The 14516-nt window shown below is 40.7% G+C and overlaps 3 protein-coding genes across 3 annotated transcripts in view; 1 reads left to right on the top strand and 2 right to left on the bottom strand.

Moving 5' to 3' along the window:
- Window positions 1-1931: 1931 nt before the first annotated feature.
- On the bottom strand, window positions 1932-5731 carry spata18 (spermatogenesis associated 18). Its single transcript, XM_030083634.1, has 12 exons — window positions 5636-5731; window positions 4841-4946; window positions 4559-4674; window positions 4318-4436; window positions 4138-4233; window positions 3909-4043; window positions 3588-3819; window positions 3350-3508; window positions 3069-3244; window positions 2434-2557; window positions 2221-2292; window positions 1932-1988 (listed from the first exon to the last, which is right to left on the bottom strand). Exons 1-12 carry the CDS (start codon window positions 5720-5722, stop codon window positions 1932-1934), a joined length of 1479 nt encoding a protein of 492 aa, XP_029939494.1. The 5' UTR covers window positions 5723-5731.
- dcun1d4 (DCN1, defective in cullin neddylation 1, domain containing 4 (S. cerevisiae)) overlaps window positions 4970-14516 on the bottom strand; it is a 27125-nt gene continuing 17578 nt past the window's right edge. The window contains exons 11-12 of the mRNA XM_030082786.1: window positions 11481-11486; window positions 4970-4983 (exon numbers count right to left, since the gene is read on the bottom strand). The gene's annotated coding sequence lies outside the window, so the exon portion shown is untranslated. The remainder of the gene's footprint in view (window positions 4984-11480; window positions 11487-14516) is intronic.
- sgcb (sarcoglycan, beta (dystrophin-associated glycoprotein)) lies at window positions 6849-10406 on the top strand. Its single transcript, XM_030082784.1, has 6 exons — window positions 6849-6885; window positions 8115-8324; window positions 8419-8604; window positions 8950-9141; window positions 9720-9851; window positions 9937-10406. The coding sequence occupies exons 1-6, from the start codon at window positions 6871-6873 to the stop codon at window positions 10135-10137; spliced, it is 936 nt and encodes a 311-aa protein (XP_029938644.1). The 5' UTR covers window positions 6849-6870; the 3' UTR covers window positions 10138-10406.

Raw genomic sequence — 14516 nt, 5'->3', positions numbered from 1 at the left:
GTTGAAGGGCTGACATGGTAATTAGTTTGCTCAGCTGAGGCAGTTTGCTTTGAGCAAGACCTGCAGATAGTAAGAGCTAATTAGATGACGGGGAAACAGTCACGGCCGGGATGTTGTTACTGGGATGCCCTCGAGTAAATTATTCATTTGTAAAGAGAGTGTTGCACTGAGTGACATGCATGGGAGCAGCACAGCATTATAGTAGACTAACCTCACACTTTTCAAAAGAGTCTAGAATCAGTTTGAGGTTCAAGTTCAAGTCAGATTATGACTCTGCAGTGTGAGCAGTTTCTTCTTCTTCTTCTTCTTTTTTTTTTTTTTTGCTTTTATTGACATAATACAAAGGCGCACTGAATGCTGTAACCAGTGCTTTGCATTTGAAGTTTGCTTGAAGACATTTGAGCTGCACTGCAGTACATTTACTGTTTGGCCTGACTGTAGAGTAGCAGCGCCCTCTGTTCCTAAAAGAGGTCAACACTCTTTCCATCTGCAGTACATGTGTCCCACGCAGGCAAAGACAAAATGCACGCGAAACCCAAAAACATAAATATGGAAAACTGATAAACCAGGCTGTACATACGCTTTAACTGACTGTTATGCTTGGCTAATACAGCATGTCTAATGTGTGCTTAAGTGGGATTCACTGTTTTTCTTACAGATATCAAGCCAGCTGTAAAATGTCTGCATTTTTTTTAATGACAAAAACAAACGGAAGACATGACAATCTAAAATCCGAAATTTATTTTTATAAATCTATCATAAAAAGTACAACTTCAAAATATAGGCAATGTCACACATGTAAAATCATAACAAAATCAATGACTCTTCAGACAAATCACAAATTAAACACAGTAGCACGGGACACAAACACCGAGGTGATGTACAGAGCACAAACAGTAAACTGAAAACAATAACAGCAGTGTGACACTAAATCTAAATACTTCAACTATTTATATTATTAGCTATTTAGTAGCCCTGCACTAGAGGTGTACCTCGATTGAAAAAAAAAATTGTCAGTGTCACTTTTTGTTTGGATTTAAATGGTTTCACAGACATCAGCAATGTTGGGTGTTCGTGTCTCTGTAAAGCCTTCGAGGCATTAAAATGCCAGCACCACAAAAATCAAATTAAACTGAAAAAAAAAACCAACAAAAACAACAAAAATACATCAAATACAAGAAGCATTGACCAGCATCAGTCAGTCAAGTACTGGAGGAGGAGAAGTTACTCATGTTTAGCACCACACTGCTCATCTTAGTCCACCTGTGATACCATATTCATGCTGCACAAATGTTGTATCTTAGTGAGAGAGAGAAAAAAAGACACAAGAGGGAAACATGTTGAATGTGATGAAAGATATTAGCTGCCTGAAAAAGTGCTACTGTGCAGGTCAACTATCCCCTGGAAACATCTGCCATAAGACTCTCAACATCAATAAAATACTGTTTGCAACTACTGAAAACTCACAATGGAAAATTAATAAATTGAAACAACTGTTCAGTTATTTGCCAGGTCTTTTTTGGGTTTTTTTCCCCTGCATCTATTATCAACAATTATAAGGTAAGTTAAACACACAAAAACATAAAACTTAACTGTAATTATTCTGCAACAACTGTATGGCTCTCAGTGAAAAACATTCAGAATTTAGATGAACTGACTGATGTGTCATGATACGACACATGAGTATCCTCACTTCCGTCTGGAAGTGAGGATAAAAGCTTCCCATCCCTTATCTATAGTGTTTTGTATGGGACATAAAACTGCACTCCAGTGATTTAACCTCTGCTCAGTGTATGGTTGGTAAGTAGTAAAGGTTGTATTGTTGTTTTATTTCCTTGTAGGAGTTTCAAAGTAACCATTCTGTTGAGATGTGATTTTAAAATGCCTTCCAGTTCATTTCACACCTTGATTGTGAGGTATCTGCAGATAGCTCACAGGTGGCTCGCTTTGAGGCGCTGAGGAGACAGACTTCTTCTGCTGTTAAATACCTGAAAAGGATGATGGTGTTAATCAAACTGTTGTGATAAAGCCAGGTTTAAACAAGTCGAATTAAATACTGTGTATTCTGAAATACATACCCTATGGGCCATAGGAGTGCATGCATGTTGTTTAAGCAGAAATGGTAAATGAAAAGTGATGGCAAATCAGAATAATACATAGTCCTCTGTGTGAAAGAAAGAATAAAACAACCACACTATATCAGAGATTGTAGGAACTTACAAGACTACGAGTTGGACTGAGAGACCGAGAGCGCACAGGGCTGGTGCTCCTGCTGCTTTGGCTTCTACTCCACTGAGATGAAAAAAAAATAATAAAACAATAGAAGCATCACTACGTGAGCCTGTGCATGTAGAGTCAAGTTCTTCTATACTTCTGTAGAGCATCATATGGACTGATTATGCTATTTCAAAACGAGGTTTACAATGTCATTACCAGGACGCCTCTTCGTGTCACTGCTTCGCCTTTCACCACTACGTTGGTCCCTTCAGCCAGAGCTGGCCAAACATGATAGATCACCAGAGGGGCTGTGAACTCCGAGTCATAGCTGCGACGGTACCTGACAAAAAGAAAGCCAGAGAAGGGGAAGGAAAGTGAGGGAGATGGGTTTGCTTGTGTCGTCTGAGAGTTGAGAGTGACATCTACTGGCAGTGGCTTCTCATCGTCGAGTAGTGGGCTACAGGTTCATACGATCGTGTCCTGTGAAGGGATTGTCCAGTGATGAGCTACATTGGCTCTACACTGCATGGGTGAGATGACAGTGTTGAATGAGTGTAGCATACGGCCTGGCCTTCAGATAAGGGCCTTTGATTCTTCTGACAGTTGTTCTTTCTTGTTGGCACATCATATTGCAATAGTGTCTCAATGCAACATCAAATCAGTGTATGCTGCTTTAAAACCAGACAGGTGAGGACTACTTTGCAGAATGATGAGTGTGTGCCTTTTTCTACGTTTTGCTTAAATATTTTAGTTTCTTTTTTATGCTTTATAAGTGAACGTCTTGGCTTTACTGCTGGACATCTGTGCTTCTCTAACACAGACATTTTGACACAACAATGCACAGGACTGACTTGCTGTCATTGTATAGCTCGCCATCACTTGCAAAGGCCAGGTCAAGCGGTGGGTCCAGTGTCTGCATGGCAAAGGCCACTCTGCACGCCTCCCTGATCAAGGTGCTGATGAGGACAAAGTCCACTTCTGGTGGGAAGGAGATCCGAGGGTTCACATTCATGGCACTGATCACGTCCTGTGGAGACAAAACACACAGTTTGATGTGTGACAACTGTCAGCACTGCAGTTTTTTTGTTCATCAGGACCCACAGGAGACACTGGAAGCAACATTTCATCCTACATTGACGCTGGCCTGGACATCGTAGAGGTCCAGGTTTCTCACAATGTAGTCCACGGCTGCATCTTCCAGACTCTCTGGCCCAAAGTGGGTTGCAGACAAGGTTTTTTTCACTCGCAGCTTGAACTGTCGGTAAGCCAGTTTTGCTGTCTTAAACGACTCCTGAGACATGAACAAAAGACATTTTGTTGTCACACCATCATCATATTTACAAGAGACTCAAAAGTAATTTGAGTCATACCACAACAGCAATGAAGATGATTTTCTGGACCATGTCCAGGTCAGCGATGTAGCGTCGGAGCAGGCTTTGGGCCTCCAAACGCTCCACAGCGTAGAGGTCACTGAAGCGGGATACAAGGCGAGCGTGGCGAGAGGAGTTGGTGAGCTGGGCCCTGGTGGGGGACTCACTCCTCATGGGGCTGCATGAGCGGCTGAGCCTGGGCGAAGGGCTCGGAGAACGACTTCTCACCAACCTAAGAGGCCGGGGAACCACACGCAACATTCAAAGCCCTCCAGGCATCAATGTGCATTTACAGAGTTTATTTTGTGCGTATGTGATCACCTCTCCTGCAGCATTGCCTTCTCTGTTGTCAGGTAAGACACTTCGTCTCTTAGCAAACGAATTTGACGTTCGTAGTCATCAATAACCTCCAGCTTCCTCTTATATAGGTCCACCTGCTCATGTGCTGATCGCAAACTGAAACACCCAGGCATACGTACCATCAAAAAAGCATACGCAAAGGCTCACAGAGAACAAACACGTTGTCCCAGGAGTTGAGTGTGCCACTTACTCTGTTCTTAGTTGGAGTATTTCATCTTCAGAGGCAAAAAGAGTGGATGCTGATTTGCTCCTTGTCTCATCAAGTTCCTTCTGAGCATCGATTAGTCTAATAATACAAATTGTATAAATGAAATGAATTTTTGGCTATGAAAAGAAAAATCTATAACTGGCTGCTGTATGCAAGACTCACTCTGCTCTGATTGAGTCCAGCTGGATACGAGTAGAGCAAAGTTGAGTCTCCATCTTCTGCATGTCACTCTCATGGGACACAGAGAGCTCCTTGATCTTTCTGTCTTTTTCCACTGAATCCTAGCAGAAACAAATGATGACACAGTCCGGATATATACTACTTTCATAATACAGCAGAGCGAAACTGTCTCTATTGGAATAAGATACATTGAATTTTTGTGTTTGCTTGTGATGATGCACACCTGGATTAGCTGCAGACTAGTGTCATCAGTCACTGTTGGCCTTGCCATCGAGAAGCAGGTTCCAAGCCATGGTAGCAGTCGAGTTTTGAGAGTGTCCACTCCGGCATACTGACCACCTGTTCCAAAAGACATGAAAAGAACACTGGGCCAATAGATGGATTTTTCTAATTGATATCAAAACCTTATATCTAAATCAAAACTTCGAATTATGTTTGCTTAATATGTGATAAAGTCTCTGTATTTCATAAATTCTTTAGATTTTACCTCAGATTTAGGGCTCACCTTCTGCAGCTGTGAGGTTAAGAATAGCAAACAGCTGGCCCTGAATCTTGGCCGTGAGTTCAATCAGCTCGCAACATCTGTTCAAATTCTGGTCACAGGAAATCACCTGGGAAGACAAAATCAAGGTATCTTCAGCTCACTCACTGCAGATCCCATGCTTTTAGAAATAGCCACTTTTACCGAGACGGGGCCAAGATATAGCAGTAAAAGTTGGTCTTCTTATTGCTTGACACACTGAATGTTGGCAGATTACAGAATATAGATGATTCTATAAATTCTAAAACTAGCAATCCTAATCTGTCTCACATTCTAAATGTCATTCCGAACTGATTCGCATCCTGAAACAATCAAAAGTGATATTCTGTGAGAATTGTCCAGCTGTCGTCGCACTTGTTTCCACAGGAAGCAACAGGACGTGAACCATCTTAACACGGCTCTTTGGTCTGGCTGAGCCGTAACTAAGGCGACTGGCGTCCATAGCAACCAAACTCCATCGGAAAATCAATGTAAAGGAGCGCATTCCTTTGCAGAAACGATTTGAATTATTTATTAACTCCGCAAACGCATCGCATTGGTGTCATATATATAGAAAAAGAAAGTTCTATTCAAAGAGATTAATCACCTTAATTTCGATGTGAGAAAAATCAAATTTTCAATAAAAGTAAACAAGACAATTCATCAAACTAAGTGTTGATTAAAATAACGGTGCCAACAAAACAGCTGGCCATTTGCTTATTTAAACTATGATCGGGTTTGGTCAAATGCAGGTCAATCCTGACTTATTGATGAACTTACATGGTAGTCCTTGTGCCAGCTCTCTAGTTTGTCCTGCAACACGCTGAACGAAGATGTGTTGGTCAATCTCCTCAAAGTGTCGGCCATGGCTGCGGTCCTCAGGGGGTTCAGGCTGCCTCAGGAAGAGATGGATGACGGGCTGGTTTTGTATCAGGAGGACAGTAAAAAATTCCTGTCCTGGCAACTTTCCTCACTTACGACACAGACTGTGTCGACACAGACCGCCTCAGTTGTGGCAACCAGCAACCAAGGAGGAGGAGACGAGCCCACAACCAAAAAAAAAAAAAAAAAACCTCTCTGTCCGCTCTGTAAAAGCCACTGTAATGTCACACTGTCAGGTGAAACCACACACACACACACACACACACACACACACACACACACACACACACACACACACACACACACACACACACACACACACACACACAAACACACGTTGTTGATGTTACTTTATCGGTGCCTCTGATGGATTAAATCCGATTATAAATTGCCTGACTCGCTAAATCAAATTAAATGCGCAGGAGGGAAGGTATCAGGAGTGGATGCCTTTGCTGCTCTCGAGAATAAATCAAAATGACAAGAAATAAGTGGGATATATATATATATATATATATATATATATATATATATATATATATATATATATATATATATATATATATATATATATATATATATATATATATATATATATAGATAGATAGATAGATAGATAGATAGATAGATAGATAGATAGATAAAGAAATTATTTTCAAGCATTGCTCCACACCAAATAAATAATCATAATGAACATAACATAACAACTAACTAACTAGCAAAAAGGCTTTAACCGGAATATTAAAACCCTATAAAATGAAGAAGATAATAACCAAATGTTATTTCAATTATCTTGGATAGGTAGGCGGTATTTGAACACTGCTTTGCACATGGAAAATATGAATGGATGTTTCTCTATTTGGGGATTCTTCTCTCATTGGCTGCCTGAACTCGGAATGTACCACCTATTGTTATTGTCCCAAGATCTTATCTTCTTTGTAAGCGTCTACAAAAAGTTAAGGTAGTATCACTTTTACGTGTTTATTCTACGTATTGTGTTTCTTTCAAATGAATAAAACAAGCGACATAATAAGGACTCAACAGCTCGAAAAACGTCAGGAGATCTTTGCCCCCCCCTCGGCTGTCACACTTGGTTCCTTCCCCGTCACTCCGCAGGCAGAAGAGGGAGGGTCAACATGGCGTCCGAGCAGGTCCGTTATATTTTCTATTTGTTGGCGTTATTATTTCGCTTCGCTCCTTTTTATGCCTTTATTCCGTTTGCATAGCAATTGCGTGGTTATCGACGTCTGACAGTATAAAGCAAATATCACAACATGAACGCACTTGTGTTTGTTCTCGGCGCGATGGTAATGCCAGTGTCATAAATAACGTTGGAGTTAAATATGCTTTGACATTGAAATAGTGATTTTTTTAAAAAAATTAATACATTTTTTGGGGCAAGAAATTGAAGTCAGTACACTATTATACTCAGTAACACAATAATTGGTCCAGTGATTAGACAGTGTAGCGTGTTGAGTTTGTGGAACGGAGTGCGGTTTATTTTTAGTCCGTGCCACAGACAGCTTGTCTCGGCCCATTTAACAGACGCATACCGAGCTGTGAAAATCAGAAGCAACTATCGGTTCAAGTTCAACACTAATTCTCACACAAACACTGCAAACGGGTAGGTCACCTTTTGTGCATAGTGTGCCATCGTGTTGTGATAATAGAGCAGAATAAAAACATTTTATTCGTCCTAAAGGGAAATTCTTTGTTGCGCTGTTCCACACAGAATAAATTGAGTGGAAGTTAAATATCAGTAAGACAGAATGAAAATTAAATAGGTAACACTGAATATGAGAGTACACTCAGGGCTAAGGCTGGGCTGGTGTAAACATGGAAGTATGAAATTAATAGAAAAACACAACAAACACCATTTACAGGGAGGTGTTATAGAGTCTAATGTCCTCAGGAATGAAGAATCTCATTGTTATGCTCTGTAGTGGTCTTGGGTGGGGTGAAGGAGCTCCTGCTGTTGTCCAGGACATCATGGAGGCGTGAGAGACATTGTCCAGGTTGGACCTCAGTTTGGACTGTATCCTCCTCTCTGAGATCACCTGCACATAATCTCGCTCCACCCTCCACCACATCACTGGCCTTTCTGATGAGTTTGCTGAACCTGTTGGTGTCTCCGCCCTCAGCATGCTGTCCCACCAGGAGTGAGGAATCCTGGTCCTGAAGGGCCACAGTGCTGCGTGTTTTCAATGTTCCTGATAACGAGCCAGTCATTACTATCAGGTGTATTGGAGAGAGGAAACATCGAAAACACGCTGGATGGTCTTCCTCTTGGACCAGGATTCCCCACCCCGTCTCATGTGGAATTTCAGTGAGACATTGTTTGTTCAGTACCATGTTTTTCAGTGAGTATTTTGTTGTGTAGGAAAGCTCCAATGGACCCGTCAAGAAGTCCATGCGGGAAAAGGCTATAGAAAGACGTACCATCAACAAGGAGCACAACAGTAACTTCAAAGCAGGCTATGTGCCCATCGAGGAGGAGCGGCTCCATAAAACAGGCCTGCGAGGACGCAAAGGAAACATGGCAGTGTGCATCATTGTCCTCCTTTTCCTTCTGGCCTTAATTAACCTCATTGTGAGTACCTCAAAACATGGATCATTCTCATTGCAGATAGTCAAGGGTTGTTTTTATTATGGGTTATTGCATTGCTTGTGATTTTGTCCCTCAGATCACACTGGTCATATGGACAGTGATACGCATCGGTCCTAATGGCTGTGACAGTATGGAGTTCCATGAGAGCGGCCTTCTGCGCTTCAAGCAGAAAGCAGACATGGGCATCGTTCACCCGCTGCACAAGAGCACAGTAGGGGGCCGTAAGGACCAGGACCTGGTCATTGTGGGCAACAACAACCCGGTGAGAACAAAAATCTGGCTGTACTGTATTACAGAGTGCCAGAGGTTTATTGAAATTGTTCAAAATGTGATGTTATTTTTGTTATATTGGTTATTTTATGGTTGAAGTTACTATTTACTAGTAAGAAATTATATATGATTTGTATGAAACACATAAAATAGTAGGTGTAAAGCAGATTTCCAAATTTACAGGTCAAAAAGTATTAATTTTCATAGTTTCCTCTTGTCATCAGTTTCTAATCATTGATTTTAATGAATTGCAAAGAAGCGCAGAAGTTACCAAACTGTATGACAAAGTAAATTGGTGACCGTGTTTCCGGCCTTTTTTTCACATTTCATGTTGCAGGTCGTGTTCCAGCAAGGCAACACAAAGCTGAGTGTGGAAAAGGACAAGACATCAGTCGTCAGTGACGTCGGCATATCCTTCACAGATCCCCGGACACAGACCACGTTCTTCAGTACTGACTTCGAAAACCACGAGTTCCATCTGCCAAAAGGAGTTAAAGTCCTCAGTGTTAAAAAGGCGTCCACGGAGAGGGTGTGTATCACCGTCACTGACCAAACGCTGCTTCCAAAGTGTAATTTACTAATCGGGCAAAAGTGTTACAATCTGCCTGTCAGAGTGGATGTGAGTTCATGTGACTGGCTCTCTGTGTTTGCCCTGTGATGGACTGGCAGCTTGTCCAGAGCGTAAGTTAAATTATCACATCGTCTGTGGGAACAGACTGTGGTGCAATCAGGATAGAAAAAAAGAAAAAATATCTATATATTATCATTCTTCTTGAGGACAGTATTTCCCTTAACATGGTATGAACGGTGGGCTAGCATGTGGTGCGACGCCCGGGGAACAGCCAGAGTCAAGGGCCTTTCTGTGAGCCTCACAGTGGGATCCAGTCCTGTAAACTCCTGATCTCAAGTTTGTGATACTTCTGATCAGCTATAAGTACTTGAGGTAAAAAGAGAAAGTGCACATGGAGCTACTTTGTGTTTACCACCTCAGTGTGAGCAATCTGACAAGAAATACTGATGGCCTTCCCTGTAATTACTGTCTGTGAACTCGCGTCTATTTCTTTGTAATTGCTGACAAATATGACACATTTCGTTTTTGATATTTAGATCACCAGTAGCGCAGCATCCGACCTTAACATCAAAGGTGATGGGAAGGCCATTATTCGTGGAAATGAGGGTGTCAACATCATGGGACGGACTGTAGAGTTCAAAATGGGCGGGCACATCGAGCTCAAGGCTGTAAGTATAACACTCATCTGTACTAAAGTGAAAAAGCTGCTCAATGTCTGAGCCAAATGACTTACAGCTGCTTCTGTCTTTGCAGGAAAATAGCATCGTACTCAATGGATCAGTCATGTTCAATGCGACACGCATCCCAAATTCTGCGGGTGACGTGTACTTTAATGATGGATTGGAGAGGTACAAGCTCTGTATGTGCGAGGACGGCACCCTGTTCCGTGTGCTGGTGAAATTTACCAACATGGGCTGCCAGACGTCAGATAACCCATGTAGAAAAGTTCACTAGGACTGGAATCGGCCGGCACGTCATCCTTCAATCCGTCACTACAAAACCATGACAATCCACTGGCATATTTGCATATTTTCAATAGGATATTTAGAGACCATGGGACATTTTTAACTACTTCCACATTGGGTCTTTGTCAATCAGCTGACAAATTAATTGTCTTTTTGTTTTTTGTTTTTTGTTGTTTGCCAAATGTGTCACTAAACTTTGCCTTTTGGCCAAAGAAGCGTCTAAATGTTTAATTGTTCTACAGGTTTGTCAGCTCTATCTCAAAACTCCATGTCAGTGCTCATTACTTTATTATTTATAAATTATACTCTGGTTTAAAGCTGTTTGCAGCAACTAAATACAAAGGTATTTATTTTTGCCTTACCATCCAGTATTACTAATATGAAAAGCTAGTGAATGGTTTGTATTAGACTTAACATGCCATTTATTGTTTTGGGCAGCTGTGTTTGACATTTTCTCTGTCATATCCACTGACATGTGTGAGGCACTACATTGTTATTATGATGTATGTAAAACTTGCCATTTGCGGCATTTTGAGGGAAAAATTGTCGTACAGATATATTTAAATATGAGATCAATTTTAAGCCATCCAGTGATTCTACAGTGGAATATTTTTCTTTTTTCACATCTGAGACTGTCATTTATGCATGTGCCAATGGATTTACAAGAGAGGATATAAAATATAATACTCTAATTTTATTGCAAAAGATTTTTTTTACTGTACCGTACCAGGTCATGCTACAGATTGCTACAAGTCTCCTAAATGTTGAGTTTACAGTGAATCATGACTATATTGAGTGAAGACTGTTTTGAGTGATTTGAATTTTGTGCAATATACTTTTCTTTTGCTCCGAATTGTCTTGCCGCTGATGGTGGGACCACTTGTGTCTGTGGCTCACCCGGCAGAGATTGATGCCTCTCATCAAAGAGCATTTCTGATCGAGCATTCATTGTTTTGTTTGTTTCAATAAAGACACGTTTCTGTTGCTATGTGAAACTCCCTATCACTGAGTCAGTAAATGTCTTGAGTGTTTGTTCGGTCCTTTAAAGTGATAAAATAGGGCTGTGCCTCATTACGCTGCTTTATAACCTAATAGAATGTGAAGGCAGGGCATGGTTCTTCCTCGTCATAAAGTTTACTCAGGAGCAGTTATCTGCTGTACATAAAGAGTCAAAAGAATGACTGTAAGACATTAACCCGTCATGTAAATGATTGAATGAATTACGGAATGGGATCTCCTTGAGGTGTATGTTAAGCTGGGTGCAGCAAAAGTACCTTTCAGACTTTGATCAGAAGTGGCAGGAGACGACCGAAGTTGATCCGCTGACAGCACCGATCAGTTTGGCGAGGAACACACGAGACAGGTGAGTCTTCGCTCCCAATGCAAGTGACAGCTTCCTGACAAATTTCAAGACTCCGTTTAGTGGAATTTCATCTCATCTCAACTGATCGTGCTTATTGATTTATAACTTTTTCAGCCAATTTACTTCAGGGAACTCTCTGTATTTACAGGAAGGGCTGCGATGGCAGCACCACAGAGTCAGTTTGTGGCTGTGGTGCTGCTGCTTGCATCCACAAGTCTCCTCTGCACTTCTTCGCCTGAATGTCCGAAGTCATGCACCTGTCAAACACCGATGCTGATGAACTGCTCTTCATCGGGCCTTTCATTAGTGCCACAGCACGCCAGAGAGTCCATCACCGAGCTTGACTTGTCCCATAACTTCCTCCACTCCGTGAGACTGCGCCGGCCCCATCATAACCTCAGGAGCTTATGGCTGGGAAACAACAGCATAACACACTTGTCTCTCTGTATGGATGGGAGCTATGGAAGAAAATATCTAAGAAACAAACGGCGGCAAAGACAACAGCACACGCAAGAATGTGTATCTTGGGCCCCCACCCTGCAGCTGCTATCTGTTGAGAGGAACCAGCTTGAGCAACTCCCACAGGGTGAGTCTATAATATGGTCACATACCCTTTAAACACTGACAAAACATAAACATACAGTGAATGTAAAGGGCCATTACACACAGTTTGTGCAGCAAAACATTATTGTATGACCACATCAACAGGAATCAAACATTTCTTTGACAAACTTTTCATTATCAGTTTATTTCTTTATATTATGTAAGTTTTACATGTATTTTTATTTTGTTTTATTCATTTGTGATTATTTTTCATCTCATTTTCAGATCATTTACTCAAGTAGTAAAGTTTGTATTCGATGTAATATTTCTTTTTAGCATTATTTCATTATAAAGTATGACTGAATCGGGATATTTAATACATTAATATATGAAAACCGCTTTGTTGCTTGTAGCTGACTGAAATAATGCTGATGAATACTTCTTAATCTCAGGAAAATGCATCACATTTTGTGCACTTAGATCTCTTGCATGACAAATGTTCGAATGAAATCTAAACCACAGCTGTTGGCATTTGTCAAATGTAGAAAACTACAAGAAAAACAACCCTTAGAAATGTATAAATTGAAAAATTCAAGTGACAAAACTACATCAGTTAATAGCTGCACTTTGTCACTTCCCGACACAATTGAGCAATCACACCTATTGTATCACAGTCATAAATTATTCAAGTCAGTGCCATTCCCAAGGTGTGATTGGAAAGTCTCAATAAATCTGAACTCACATTATTGATTAGAAATTTCTACAGTGAATCAAATTTGTTTTAAAGAGTTGAAGTGTGATTTGCTTGAAAGTCCATCATAGAAATCCATAACCTTTCGTGAGAAAGTTTTTAAAATATAGATGGAAATAGCCGAAGGATGTCCACACAACTGTAGAGGACAGTTTGGAATATGTATATGAAGGAAATAACAAAACACAATCAAATGAAGCTATAATTAGAGACAGATTAATTTTCAGATACAGTTTACCACAACTTTCTATAGTTGAGTTGACTTTCTTCATCTGAAGTACAAATATACAATGTGTACTTTGCAATTATTTAAAATAAACATTTTAATACAGAAATACACCAACTGTATTCCAGCAAAGCACCGCTTGGTCGTCTTGACTCCATTGTTGGGTGTCAATGGTCATGAATTACATAATAAAGATTGCCATCTTGAAACCGAATGTAGCTAAACAAGCAAACTCGTGATGGGTTTCCAGTTTTTGAGGGGATTCCCACAAACAACAGAGAAACTGATAACCTGGGTAGAAACAGTGATTTCACAATGTTCACAACATGTTGTAAAAAAGCTCATTTAAAGCATAAAGAATTATGTGTATTCACACTTTGGCCTCTTTTTTTTTTCTGATTTTATTTGACCTCCAGGATGGTTTTGACTCACTTGTTGAGAAACAAAGCCTGGGTGCTTCGATGTCAGGCTATCGTATAACCTTGAAATCACATGTGCTATCGAGAGGTTGTATGCCTGTGAACGCTGTGTGTGTGTGGGTGGGTGACTGAAAGATAACGCTTCTGATAGGGAAGTTGCAGGATCCACGCCTTTTCTGTCGGGAATGTCATTGAGAAATGTCCATGCGTCACACTCACTCGCCTCATAATGATACTGTTTATCGGTGTCTGCCGAAAGAGAAGTTTTGAGGCCCGCATTATTATACTCCTCAGTGGGTTAAATCTGAGACGTGGGCACCTCGCTGCTACTCGTCTATCATGTGTTTGTTTGTTTTGTTTTTTCCTCCATGCTAACAGAGTCACACTGCTGTCCTTTATCTTTGGTACTTTGCTCCCTGCAGAAATGATTAAACCCCACCAAGATAATGAGGCTGTACGGCCTTTAACTAGCCATGCTTTTTGTTTTGTTTTACTTTATTTTTTTGACATTTCTGTGGTAAGGAGGTGCAAGGATACAATGCAATGAAACATTTAAATTTTCTCCCTGCATTTTTGTTTTGCTAAAGAAAAATACGATCACTGTTCAATTGAACATGTGAATCTTAAAAAAAAAAACATTCCTGTTGTTTCTTTGAGAGGCATTTGCGGACAGTCCATTCACTTAGCAAGTGCTGTGTTGACAGTCAAAGACTCACTCCTGTTTGGTATTCAGATCACATAGCCCTCCTTGCTTCTGTAATGAAGCACAGACCCGCACTGTCTCACTTCACCCAGGAGTCTCAGGGATTTTGTCAGGCTACTGAAAAGGAAAGGAGGTGAAGGCAGAAAAAAATCTCAGCCCCTGATGAGTCTCACTACAAGTGATCAATGCAAAAACGAAAGAATTTGGATGAATATTCCTGGAATGAGCTCCATATTTATTCAAATATTTTATTCATCATGATAGACGGACGCTTGACGTTCACCTTGTATAATCCAAGTCCAGAAGTAAATGGCTTTCCATAACTAAAGATAAGCAACTCAAAATCAACCATTGACAGCAACC

This window comes from Salarias fasciatus, chromosome 23, assembly GCF_902148845.1.
Source record: "Salarias fasciatus chromosome 23, fSalaFa1.1, whole genome shotgun sequence".
Taxonomy (NCBI): domain Eukaryota; kingdom Metazoa; phylum Chordata; class Actinopteri; order Blenniiformes; family Blenniidae; genus Salarias; species Salarias fasciatus.
Note: the sequence above shows the minus strand (reverse complement) of the source record. Positions and strands in the feature narration are given on the sequence as shown.

Excerpts from the sequence above, each read along its gene's own strand:
- spata18 (XM_030083634.1), bottom strand. The coding sequence starts at position 5,722 with ATGGCCGACACTTTGAGGAGATTGACCAACACATCTTCGTTCAGCGTG. Across the intron at positions 4,044-4,137 it reads ATACTCCAACTAAGAACAGA|TTTGCGATCAGCACATGAGC; the intron begins GTAAGTGGCACA and ends TGGGTGTTTCAG. Across the intron at positions 3,245-3,349 it reads ATGTCCAGGCCAGCGTCAAT|GACGTGATCAGTGCCATGAA; the intron begins GTAGGATGAAAT and ends TTGTCTCCACAG.
- sgcb (XM_030082784.1), top strand. Across the intron at positions 8,325-8,418 it reads TGGCCTTAATTAACCTCATT|ATCACACTGGTCATATGGAC; the intron begins GTGAGTACCTCA and ends TTTGTCCCTCAG. Across the intron at positions 8,605-8,949 it reads TTGTGGGCAACAACAACCCG|GTCGTGTTCCAGCAAGGCAA; the intron begins GTGAGAACAAAA and ends TTCATGTTGCAG.